General features: G+C 38.0%; 1 protein-coding gene across 1 annotated transcript in view; it reads left to right on the top strand.

Annotated features, from left to right (window-relative positions):
• Positions 1 to 12,109, top strand: part of HNMT (histamine N-methyltransferase) — a 35,796-nt gene extending 23,687 nt beyond the window's left edge. The window contains exons 4-6 of the mRNA XM_030883046.2: positions 667 to 797; positions 4,107 to 4,200; positions 11,367 to 12,109. Of these exons, the coding sequence (XP_030738906.1) occupies positions 667 to 797; positions 4,107 to 4,200; positions 11,367 to 11,722 (581 nt within the window). The 3' untranslated portion in view covers positions 11,723 to 12,109. The remainder of the gene's footprint in view (positions 1 to 666; positions 798 to 4,106; positions 4,201 to 11,366) is intronic.
• Positions 12,110 to 13,766: the final 1,657 nt, after the last annotated feature.

The raw sequence follows: 13,766 nt of genomic DNA, 5'->3' as shown, positions 1-13,766 counted from the left end.
AAAAAGGGCCATAGAGTAAGTACTTTAGACTTAGATGGTCTCTGTCACAACTAATCAGCTCTGCCACTGGAGCCCCAAAGCAGCCATAGACAATACATACACTAATGAGTGTGAGTATGTTGCAATAAAACTTTATAAACACTAAAATCTGCATTTTATATCATTTTTACCTATCATGAAGTATTATTCTTCTTTTGATTTTGTTCAACCATTTAAAAGTGTAATGGCACAAGATATGAAAGAAGCATGAAATCAGAAAGTAGTGTATATTTTTAGCTTGCAGTCTATTTAAAAATAGGTGGTGGGAAGATATGGCCCATGCCATGGTTTGCTGATTCCTGACTTACAGAATCATATCACCTGTCTTACATCAATTTTCCATTGATAAAATTCACCAGTTGATTTCCCATTAACACCAAGATAATAGTACCTATGTCTGATCAGGATTCTCATAATTATTTCTCATTGACTCCATTCTCTAATTTCATTTAACACTAGAGGAAAAACGAGGATGAACCCTTTGGTCTTCTGGAGATTTATAAAAAGGAAAAATGTGCTTTATATCTGCTATGTATATAACACTGATTGCATTAAAATTCTAAATGGAAATGGGTTCCGAATTTGCAGTTAAAATTGATGGTGTGCCACCTCTTCTCCGTATTTTAGAGCTTGTAGCCAAGACATCAAACCTCGAGAACATAAAGTTTACTTGGCATAAGGAGACATCATCTGAATATCAAAATAGAATGATGGAGAAAAAAGAACTTCAGAAGTGGGACTTTATTCATATGATTCAGGTAAGAAATATTTATTGTTATACACTCTCAGAAGAAAGATTTTTCAGAAATATTTCAGAGTACCTAATATTTTAACTTTAAAAAAAAATGAAAATCTGATTTCTGATTTTACAAGTGACCATTATCTGTCCAAACTGAAGTTAAAGATGTTGACAATACTAAGAGATTCTCTGTAACATTTAAAAACCCAGTTTTCTCTATGCAAAATACCCCCATAGTTACTGATTTTTTTTTCAATGCTGCCTTAACTTTTGTGGGATTGAAAGTTCATAGATAGTAGAGTGTAACACATCCTAACACAATTCTCCAGTAACTCTAATGGTCTGGATGGACCAACATCCCAGTTTTTCTGAATCCTCTTGTTTTTCCTTCTTTTGATGACCTGGCTCGTGTGCACATGACAGAAGGGCAGGCTAGATGATTTCTCAGGTCAACAAAGTGTTACTGACATTAGTCAGTCATTACATAGGAATTTATTTCCATGGTCCAGCACTTATAGTGTATTTCTTAGAAATATGATAGTGTATTTCTTAGAAATACGATAGTGTATTTCTTGGAAAGGGGGAGACAATTCAGTAGGTGGTATGGGGACATACTTCCAGAGGTCACTGACATATCTGGATAGCATATAGGTGTATAGGCTTTGGGTGTTGGCTACCATTAAAAGATGTGTATATTTTAGAAATACCACGATGAACAACAAGATGCTTTTTGCTTTCTATAGTCCACAAGCACAGTCATCCCAAAGGAATAAAGTTTTTAAAATCATAGGAAGAAATGACTCCAAGATCAGCATATCCAGGCAATCCTACATCTTTGCTTTCTTAGCAGACAAAATCTTTTACCTATAAGGGAGTCCTAACATTGCTCAGCAAACCTATGTTTCTCTACTAGACTTACTTTCCCACCTTCTCAAACAGCTGGCCCTTGAACAACACAGGTTCGAACTGCGTGGGTCCACTTATATGTGGATTTTTTCAATAATAAATGCTACATGACTGGACGCAGAACCCCAGAAACAGAGAAACTGCATACAGGGAGGGCCAACTCTGTGTTATGTGTGAACATTTGTGCACAGAGTGTTGGTGTTCCTAACCCCTGCCTTGTTCAAGGGTCACCTGTATAACTATCTCATACCTCCCTCTCTCTCCTTATACCTCCTGTAATCCCTCCTCCACCACTCATTTCCAACTGATGACCTCACGTCCTATTCTGTAGCAAAAAGAGAAACCATCAGGTAGAAAATCATCTTTCACTCTCCAAATCTGCAAACATAGCTGCACCTGTACGCACCATGTCTTTCTTTCCCCTTATTACAAAAGCCTCCCTTTATCAAAAGCCAGTCCCTCCACATATGCTCTGGATCCCATTCTTATAAAATTCTTCTTTTTTTTTTTTTTTAGCATTTAAAAAGATCTGTATTCTACAAACATACCAGTGAATGCTATAAATAAGGGAATATGACATAAAACAAAATGAAAAATATATGTGAGACTGTTCTCTTTAGTGTACAGAATTCATGGCAGTTGCTGCACTATCTAGCTACTTAAATAGATCTATAACTATATTTATATCTATATCTATATTTATATATATATATAATTCTTATATAATGTTGCAGCTTCAGAGATCATTCACCAGTTTCTCTCAAAAGCTCCACGTCTGTTCTTTCTTTCTTACAGCAACTCTGCTTCCTCTACATTACTCCTCTGTCCCTCTCCATCTACTCTGCATTTTTCTGTGCTATTTCTCTGTCTCTCTATTGCTCCTTGCGGTCCTAGCATTCTCATGACATCCTTCAACTTGATATTCATAATCAACTGCAGAGATTCTGTGTCTATTAGATCAAATTTCAGAGCATCTGCTATGACCCGCCTCCTCTTTTCAGCCAGGTCATGTCAGGGATGGTTAGCCATCTTGTGGCTGCATCTGGGTGCCTGTCTATGTATGGTCCCTGTGATGAACAGCATGGAGTGACATGATACTAAATACGGCCTGTGACGCTGCACAAGCTGTGTGCAGCTCCACTGTATTTCATTCATTTGTGTGAGAGGGGCATAGCTTAGGTTGTTTATGCTTTACGCAATAAATTCTATCATGGCATCTACATAAAACATTGAATTCTTGTTTAAGAGAGCTGAAGATGAGACGTAAGAAGTGTCTATGGGGGTAGATTCCAGGGATGTAAGTCCTTAGGGAAAATTTTCTACTGCCAATCTTTAATTCCAAGCTCTATCGTGTTGGGTGGAAAGACCTCTCTCTCCCTGCACTTCACCTTCACCAGAGATGGTTCAGTTATTAAAAATGGGTGGGCTTACTTCACTCTGGGTCAGAAAGAGAAAAACAAATACCGTATGCTAACACATATATATGGAATATAAAAAAAAAAAAAAGCTACTGGTGAACCTAGTTGCAGGGTAGGAATAAAGAGGTAGACATAGAGAATGGACTTGAGGACACAGGGTGGGAGGGCAAAGCTGGGGCAAAGTGAGAGTAGCATCGACATATATACACTACCGAATGTAAAATAGTTGGCTGGTGGGAAGCAGCCGCATAGCACAGGGAGATCAGCTGGGTGCTTTGTGACCATCTAGAGGGGTGGGATAGGGAGGATGGGAGGGAGGGGATATGGGGACATAGGTAGGCTTATGGCTGATTCGCTTTGTTGTGCAACAGAAACTAACACGGTATTGTGAAGCAATTATACTCCAATAAAGATCTATTAAAAAAAAAAAAAGGGTGGGCTGACTCCTAGCACCCTGGAACCATGCATGTAACTTTAGGCTTTATCCAGTCCATTTCCCTAGAGAATCTGTCAACATCAAAACCTGTCACATTTTCCATGATTTTAAAAAAATCATCTGTGAGCCTACGGTGAAGCTAGTGCAAAGGGCTTAATTTTAAAGCAACGCTCCATGAAATGGAATGTTTCTACGGTGCCAGCACCATTTTTGCCCAGAACTACTAAAACTCACAAAATATAAAGTGAGCATTAGAATTCAGTGCCCCCATGTGGAATGCAGACTGTCTCGAGCTATAAATGTCTGTGTTAATGAAGCCAGAAAGAGTAAAGTTTAAGCTGTTTGACTCTAGTTGAGTAAATACCATAGTTTCCCCTCTCCCCAAATATTTTCTCACACTATTATTCTATGTCTATATATAACATCTTTAATTTTTAAATTTCTTAAGTGTTTTGTTGAATAAAAATCCACTCAACTTGAACATCAAACCTTCTAGTGAGTATTTAGTCCAAGCGACAAAGACATTGACATAGAAGAGCATCTCGTTTCTCTCTTCCTTCACTTCTAGATGCTGTATTATGTAAAAGACATCCCAGGCACCCTGAAATTCTTCCATAGTCTCTTAGCTACCGGTGCTAAGATTCTCATTACTCTTGTGTCCGGTAAGTTATTTTCCTTCAGCCTGAATTTTGAAACAGTGATAGCGCATGGATACATGTGTTTGCAGGCAGCTGGTATATTTCATCTTCATTATGAAATTCCTGATTTGGCTTCTGATCAGAGTCAATTAATTAACACAGTATTAGGAAAATCCTTCTCAACAGCTTTCCATTTAGGAGTTCCAGTGGAATTGAATGTCTGTTTACTTCTTTCTCTCGAGCAAATATATCCTTGTTGTCTCTATATAAAAAATATTTATTTAACATACAGCAAATACAACGGATAGGAATGTTTTTAATGAGACTAAAAATAGTAAATATTTCTATTTACCTCCTTTTTGTCTCTTGAATGTCTTTCTCTTCTGTGATGTTTATTAATAAATATCAATAAAATAAAGGTTTAAATATTTGGGACACTATCCTATTTGATTAATTTGCATTTCTAGAGCCATTATCAATGTTCATTTAGGTTTTCTCAAATAAGTATCAAAAATGGTCCCCTTGTTTTGTTTTGTTTTGTGTTGTCGTGTTATTTTCCAAAGAAGGCATTTGATCATGTCATGTTGTTTCCAATGATACAATAAGTACCACACAGAGAACATAAGTAAACAGATTAGCAAATGAAACACTGACATTGTTGCATGCATTAATTCATTACTTCTTTCATTCAGCAGTCTTTGTGGATTGTCCACACAGTGCTAGGCAGGTTCACTGCACGTACACAGCAGCCTCTATCTCCCTAAGCTTATACCAGACCCTGTACTCAGAAACCATAGGTCGCAAAATGCATTTATTCTTTTCTTTATAAATTTATTTATTTTTGGCTGCACTGGGTCTTCGTTGCTGGCCGTGGGCTTTCTCTAATTGCTACGAGCGGGGATTACTCTTCGCTGTGGTGCGCGGGCTTCAGTAGTTGTGGCGCCAGAGCTCAGTAGTTGTGGCTCACGGGCTCTAGAGTACAGGCTCAGTAGTTGTGGTGCATGGGCTTAGTTGCTCCCCAGCATGTGGGATCTTCCCGGACCAGGGCTCGAACCTGTGTCCCCTGCACTGGCAGGTGGATTCTCAACCACTGCGCCACCAGGGAAGTTCCCATGTATTCTTAAATATGAGGAATGGCTTTAAGGATGGCAAACATAGCTGTTGCCTATAATCCTGGGTTTGAACTCATGTGGGAGTTTGGCAAATGAGAGTTCCTGTACACAACCTCTTCTCTAAGGGAACATTTGATATACTATTTTTATCTCAGGTTAGTTAAAAATACTCATTTGTGTGGGAGAGTTCTATCTTACCATTTAGAAGGGCTTCTGTAAACTGGATGTTTCCCACCAACCTCTCTCTAAATTAGGACACTTGGATAAAGCACTTTGTACTGCATTTAGGAATACAGAAGTCAATTTAGTTATCAACACTGAGGGCAGTCTATTCTTGATAATCTGTGTCAATAATAAAGAAACGGTGTTGCAGACAGAAATAGCAATTCATCCAGTAGTCATATATGTTTGATTTTAGGATATATTTCATATCAAATGAAGATCTACTGTTATATATATTTGGTTTATGCTTAAATATTTTCAGAAGTCAAGTATTGGAGTGTCAGAAGGCAGCTCTCTATGAGTCTATGCCTACCAATAAGAAAAAGCCAGCCTAAGGTTTAGGAAGTGGAATGAGCAGTCTACAAGCAACTGAGAATGGACTAAGTGCCCTTACGGATACAGTATTCTGCTGGCTACATCATGAATACGTTAATAGAATCCGTGGTTAATTGGCATCAGGATACGTGCAAACCAAAACAGGTCCAGTGAAATGCAGGATGAGACATAAAATCAAGAATGCTGAGGCGCTTCCTAGCTGTGTGAACTTGGTCTGTGAGTCTTAGTTCGTGCAAGGCCTATTTCCAGATAATCATACCTACATAATACGGCATCTATGCATACATTTAGTTCACAGGTACTATGTCTATATACACTCATGGGGAAAAACAAATCAAAGAAAGGGAGTAAAAGTACAAAAACCAGTTAGCTTTCATAAAAAAAGGTATTTTGAGTCAAAACTTATTCATTCTGTAGTTTGACGGTGGAGATGTTTTACTAACTTTTTCAGCACACAGCTTACAATTTTTCATTACTGCACACAGCAGTGGGAGGCAGGTATCCCAAAGAGGAAAACACTGGTAACACACAACCCTCTTAACTCCGTGCTCTTCCTAAGATACCAGCTCCTTACTTCCCCCTTCTACCCCTCTTATGTGTTACCTAGAGCAGTTTAACTCCCTTTTGCTCTGCCTCTCTGACCTAGATAAACCTGTGCACCTATAAACCCATCTTAACAACAGTATATTTCTCTGAGATAAATTCTGTTGGCCCCTCGGTGTGTGGAAGTGCCTATGGTCTTCTTTTTTAAAAATAGCAAGAACTGCTTTGTCGTATTAATAAAGCTGATATAAACATATGGGTCAACTTTCAGGAAAATAGAGCATAGTCAATTTCCAACAGTGAAAACAAAGTTAATCACAAGAACTTTCCAATCAGATTTGTTTTATATCGTTGTCAATTAACATGTATAGAACTGATCCACATTTTTATTAGTCACTTTTTCATTTGATGATATCACTGCAAATCCCTATCTGCCAGACCAGTCTGTGGACAGCAGACAGGTTTGGGAAAGCTCCCCAGGTCTGCTGAGGTGCCTGATCAACTTCCTACCTTACCGCTGTAGAAAAACCATTACCCTAAACTACCTTCTCAGCCCCAACTTGAACCCCCATTCTTCATACTTGCCCAATGAAAACATTCCTTAAACTTGAATATTACCCTAAAACTTGAAACACCTACACCAAAATGGTTCACACGAGGCTCTGTTTATATCACATTTGTTGCAGTCACTTTCTAAATGGAATTTGCTTCATAATTACCCAGAAGTGAAGAAGCCTGTTTGTGTATTTCCTTTCTTTGGGGGCAATATTCTCATCCACAGCCTCACTGCAATACAGCAAACTGAGTACTCGACGCCAACAGAGTCAGACAAGCCTAGATCTAGTCACTAAATTAAATTTCTAAGAACGCTCATCAAGCCAGTATCTCACCTAAGCACATAATGGTATGCCTGGATTAACATCTTGCTCTAAAAGGTCATCTTAAATATGCCCCACAGCTAAGGCTTCTGCCTGTCCATCCGAGTCAGACACTGACCTGTTACCGAACTGATGCGTTCTCTCTGTGAATAAACTGAAGTGCTCAGTTACTTGAGCACCATATGGACACCCATTGTTTGCAGTTTATTAGATTCTAAGATAATGAAATACGGGGTCAGTTTCTAGATTTAATTATGCAGGGCACCTAGCTTGGTTAAGGTGACAGGTGTATTCAGCATATTCAAACACAGCCTACACTCTTGGTCCCAAGTTGACTGCATAGGACAGTCGTGTAGATTTGGTTCATTCAGCTTTTATTGAGCTCCTCTAGTTGGTCACTGCTAGGCTCCGGGGTTGCAAAGATGACTGTTACTCCTCTGCCTTTGAAAGGCTCCTAATCTAATGGAGGATTCAGACGTGTACATACTTTCAAAAAGGTGCTAAGTTCTGATCAGAGGCAGATAGGGAGTTTAAGGAGAGTTCCCGGAGAGCAAGAGGCTCTGCCTCTTATCTCTAGTCCCAGATCTTTGCAAAACCCTTGGCAACTAGAAGAAGACACCCAGTGAATGTGTTTGAATTGAACTGAATAATTGTTTATTATTTCTGCCTTATACTATCCCAACAACAGCTAGTTCTGAATGTCCATTCAAAAAAAGATACCATGTTTTAGCTAACATGATAGACATGGAATCAGAGAATACAGAAAGTTCTGGAGATTTGAAGATGGATTTAATAAACAGGAATAAAAGACTCAATAAAGAAGATACACATATTCACACGCACACAGTGCACACCGAAATAGGCAGAACAGAGGCTTTTCTCCAGTTCCTAAGTATCCATTAAAGAGTTAGCCCAGCTCAGTAAATATTTATTTATTTATAACAAACAGAAGTTCCTGATTATAATGATAAAAGATTTGATTTGGGGATGAAAAAGAAGAGAAATAAGAAGAGGTGGATTTTTAAAATGAGGAGTATCCCACACTAAAATAATGTTAGTGGCATGTTTTTCTGCAAATGTAGTAGCCAGGCACTCCTTGAGAGAGTTGCTAATTAAAATGCAACTTATCTGGTTACAGGAGACTAGCCAGGAGATCAGTGACATTTTCTGTCTTGCCCTCTCCTTATCTAAGGAAGGAGGCAAATCATGGTGTGTTATTTTTAATAAGGGGGGTGGGGGTGAGGGACCTGGTTTATATCATGTTGAAAACAAAAGTAACACCATATGTTGTGCCCACCGAGAGCCATTATGATAATGTATCAGTCAGAAAGTTTCCAATTGCTCAGCTCAGAAATGGCACTGAGTCACAGAACACTGACACCAGCAAATTCTCTGCAATTAGTGTTTGGTTCTTTTTTCTCTGCCAGGGTGAAAAAAAAAAAAATGATAACAGAGCCTTTCCTCAACCACCGAAATATTTATTTTCTTGTAGTCTTGTTTGCAGGCAAATTCTTATTTAGGCAGTCACTGTCTTTGGAATGAAAGATTTTTGTAGTACATGCTCATGACCCTCATTTTTTTTTCCACTGAACTGAGGTTTTATTTTTTTTCTGCTTCATTCCAATTCCACCTTCTTCTAGAGCTTATCCTGTAGTTATCGTTCCCTCTTCTGAAATGTTAGTGGAACATCAATTATCTAGGCTACTTATTATTTACCATTTTCTGCCTTGGTTATTCTCTTTTGTTGAGTTAAATCAGGAGACTTTAGCCAAGTCCATGGATGAGGCCAACCTCCTATAATTATATGCAGAATTGTGTGGCTATATAGTGTTTGTATACTTTTCTGGAGAGCCTGATTACTTTGATTACATCATAAAGGAGCTTTCGGAACCAAAAAAGTTCACGCCTTTGAAATCTTAATTTTTAATCCTGGAAACTCATAGAGTTGTAAGTTCTCTCTTATATTGCTTTGGCCAAGGCCAACTTAATTTCCTAACACTTCAGCAGTGTTTACTACGTGCCAGTCGTGGTTCTAAGTGCCTTACTTTATCAACTTGGTGATCCTTGGAACAATCCTATGAAGATATTCTATTATTATCCCTGATTTATAGATGACAAAACTGAGGCACAGGTTCATAAAGCTAGGAAGAGGAGAAGCCAGACTTCACACTCAGAAAGTCAGGCTTTAGAGACCACTCTTCAATGCTGCACATATCCACTATCTCTGTAACAGCCCACTATTAGATGCGTATATTAGAAAGTCCATAAAGAGCTGTTCTTTTGTTTTGATTTATTAGTATTATTACAGATTTCTGAAAAGCAAATTTGTCTTTTTACATTCTCAAGATTACAACCAGCAGAAATACATTATCAAAGTAATTCCACATAATATTCATTTATTTTGTAAGCACTTATTACACATCTGCCATGTGCTTACCATTGAGCAATGATTCACTTCAATTATCTCATTTAATACTTGCAGTTGCATTTGGGGTAAGTATGGTTATCTCTATCTTATAGATGAGAAAACTGAGGTTCTGGGAGACTAAATACCAAACCTCATCTCATTCATGAAGTGTCAGAACAGTCCAACCTATCTCTCCCACAGATGCTGTATCTCTTAGCTTCTACACTGGGCCAGGTTTTCAACTAAATACAACATACACTGCTAATATATCTTCTAAAGCTGGGGACAACATTTTTAGGACTCAACCTAGTTGTTACTGTCCAAGGCAGCATCCTGTAATTGTATAGACATAAGAGGCTACCCCATCTTTGGTCTGGGTAAACTACCATTGTATTTGCTGTGCTCTTTCTTTCTATTTCAATTTTTACTCTTAGACCCTTTCCTCTGAACCAGACTAACATAAACAACTGCCTTCCTCCTATCACCACCTGAATGTCCAACGGGGACCTCAACCTTATGTCTCCAAAACCAGATGCCTGATAACACATTTAAACATGTTCCTCCCTCATTCTTCCCATTTCCAATAATGGCAATTTTCTCTTTTCAGATGCTTGGGCCAAAATGACTGGGATCATCACTGATTCTTTTCTTTCTTTCACTATCCAAATTATTATTGTTAACAATATCCAAATCATTAGCAAATGGCATTGGATCTAGGAGTGTAATATATAAAAAATTCAACCACTTCTCATCACCTCCAATCTTGCTGGTGCAACGTAACATCATCTAACACCCAGATTATTGCAGTAGCTTTCTTACTGTTCTTCCTGATCTGTCCTTACGCCCCTATAGTCTATTCTCAATACAGAATAGTCCATCTGTGTGGCCAGAGTGACCTTATGAAAATGCAAATCAGGTTAAGTCACTCTAATATTGTGTTGTCCAATATGGAAGCCACAGTTGGCTACTGAAAGTGAAATGAATTAAGATGAAGTAACACTTAAAATTCACTCCCTTAGTCACACTAGCCACAGTTTACATCTTCCATAACCATAAAGTGGTTACTGGCTACGATACTGGACAACGCAAATATGGAACATGTCCAAGAGTCCAGAAAGTTCTATTAGACCACACTACAATGGCTTCTCATCTTTTTCCATATGATTTAGCACCCAGTCTACTCCTCACCATCACCCATACAACCTCCTCTCCTTCCACGCTCCCCTGTGTTCACTCAATTCCAATCTCACTGGCTTCCTGGCTAGTTCTTAACATGCCAAGCCTGTTCCTGCTTCAGGTCCCTTGCAGTTGCTCTTCTCTCTACCTGGAGTAATCTTCTCTCTGATATCTGTGTGGATTGCTGTCATGTCTCTGCTCAAATGTCACATTATTAGAGAGACTATCTGCGACCACCTGATATAAAACAGCAACCCATCCAACTTTTTGATCCCCCTTATTCCTTGCTCTGAATTGTTTTTCATTAGCACTCTGCACCATCTGATATATGATTTATTTACTTATTTAACTTTCTCTCCTCCCACCCCCTTCACTCCTTGAACTGAGCTACACAAAGGCAAGAATTTCTTTCTTTTAAATTGACCGCTCTATTCCAAGCATCTAGTGTACTGGTTGGCAGAGTAGGTAAAGGAAAAGAAGAATAGCTGAAAGCATGAATTTTGTTCTGTTGCACAGGAACCAGTGGCTGGGACAAGCTATGGAAAAAGTACAGATCTCACTTACCCCGGGATGACCTCTGCCAGTGTGTCACGTCATCTGACCTCATGCAGATGCTGGACAAGTTGGGGATTAAGTATGAGTGTTATGACCTTCTGTCTACCATGGACATATCTGACTGTTTTATTGATGGCAATGAAAATGGAGACCTGCTTTGGGATTTTTTGACAGAAACCTGGAACTTTACTACAACAGCACCACCTGATCTCAAAGCAGAAATTATGAAAGATCTACAAGAGCCTGAATTCAGTGTAAAGAAAGAGGGAAAGGTTCTTTTCAATAACAGTCTGAGTTTCATAGTGGTTGAGGCATAAATGTCCACCATGAGAATGTATTCAAAAACTATAGTTTGAACAATTTTGATCATTCACTTATTTGTGCAGTAAAATTATAAATATATCTCACAATATAAACAGAGCATTTTCTCTGATATGTAAAATCTAGAAAATCCCAAGATATTCTTGGACTTCCATGTGGAATCATATATGACACTGCTGGTCTTATCCCATCCCTTCTATCGGTAAAGAGACCACATGCTGTCTACACACCACATAATCTGGAAAAATGAGACAACTAAGTTTCACGGGCTTATTGACAATAAAACCCTTTCCATTTGTTGATTATAATGGAATTTCCTGGAATACTAATAAAATATGTGCTATGGATTTTTAAAATACTAATAAAGTATATGCTTATTGATACCTTGGACATTAAGAAAGCATATGTTTATTGATTTTTCCTCTTCTGTGAAGAAGTATTTCTCTATGTGCATTTCTTTATTGTAGTTTCTTATTTTTATAGATTACTCTAATTAACTTTGTTATGTGCTGTCATTTCCTCCCACTTTGTTTTCTCTTTTAATTTTGTCTATGATTTTGTAGTGTTTTGTTTGTTTTCTGCTATACTGAAGTTTTTCTACTTTATTCAGTCAAATTTAGTTTTTTTTCCTTTTTTAATTTCTGGACTTCTGACACATTTTAAAAGACTTCCTAAAACCAAGGTTTTCAAATATTAACATATTTAATCATAATAATTTTATAATTTCACTGTAAAAAAATCTTTGATATGTTTGAAGTTTACATAACTGTCAAGAGTGAGTTGAGAACAAGCTGATTTTCCTCAAAAAAAAACCAACCCATCTATATCAACACAACTGACAAAAAAAAAAAACACTGACTTAAAATACACCTTTTATCATTCACTAAATTTCTTGAAAACACTTGAGTCTATTTCAATACTCCATCATCCCTATGCCCCTCTGTCTTAAGATCTCCTCTAAGATCAAGGATCATCTTTAGGGCTTCCCTGGTGGCACAGTGGTTAAGAATCCACCTGCCAATGCAGGGGACATGTGTTTGAGCTTTGGTCTGGGAGGATCCCACATGCTACGGAGCAGCTGGGCCCGTGTGGTACAGCTGCTGAGCCTGCGCTCTGGAGCCTGCGAGCCACAACTACTGAAGCCCACGCGCCTGGAGCCTGTGCTCCGCAGCAGGAGAAGCCACCACAACGAAGCGTAGCCCCCGCTCGCCACAACTAGAGAAAGCACGCTCACAGCAATGAAGACCCAACACAGCCAAAAATAAAATAAAATAAATAAATATATTTTTTAAAAAATCATCTTTAACAGTAGTATTTCAGAGGATTTTTGAAAAGTTTTTGATAATCTTTATATTATCTTTAATAATAAGCATCTATCATTCTTAAAAAAAGCACACCTCTTAATTAAGTAATTTTATAATTAATAAATATATATATTTTAAAAATATAAGTAAATAATTACTACTCCCTGTTAGAAACAGAACAAAAGTAAGGTTTTACTAAAGAGGTCATGGACCCTGATTCACCAGTGATGAAACATTCAACATAGTATGATATTCACTCTTTCACATCACAGAGCTACCACTTAATGCTGTAGTATAGTCACTTAAAAAGGGTTAATGCCTTCCCTCAGGCCCGGGAAATACACTGGAGTATAGAACCTATTTCTACCCACAAATTACCAAGCTTTATCGTTCATAGTAAGTAAAACTGACTTGCATTACTCTCTTTTCATGGACAACTTTATCAATATTTTTTTGAATTGTCAGTTGCAACAAATGAAATGACAGCTATCCAATCAGATTCCTGAATATGAACCCTGAACCGTTCATCATACTGATACGTGCTACTGACAAAGGAAATCTGTGAAGCAGGCACGATTGATGGATATGGGCCATGACGACCTTGAACAACTTCACCAAAAAAAATGGAAATCAAGACTACAGAGCAAATTACGGTCTTTTCTAAAAAGCACATGTGCAAAACAAAACAAGAATAGAACTACCATGCTGCTTAAAGATGAAGAAGACTAGCCGTCTA

The sequence above is a fragment of the Globicephala melas genome, chromosome 7, assembly GCF_963455315.2.
Source record: "Globicephala melas chromosome 7, mGloMel1.2, whole genome shotgun sequence".
NCBI lineage: Eukaryota > Metazoa > Chordata > Mammalia > Artiodactyla > Delphinidae > Globicephala > Globicephala melas.
Note: the sequence above shows the minus strand (reverse complement) of the source record. Positions and strands in the feature narration are given on the sequence as shown.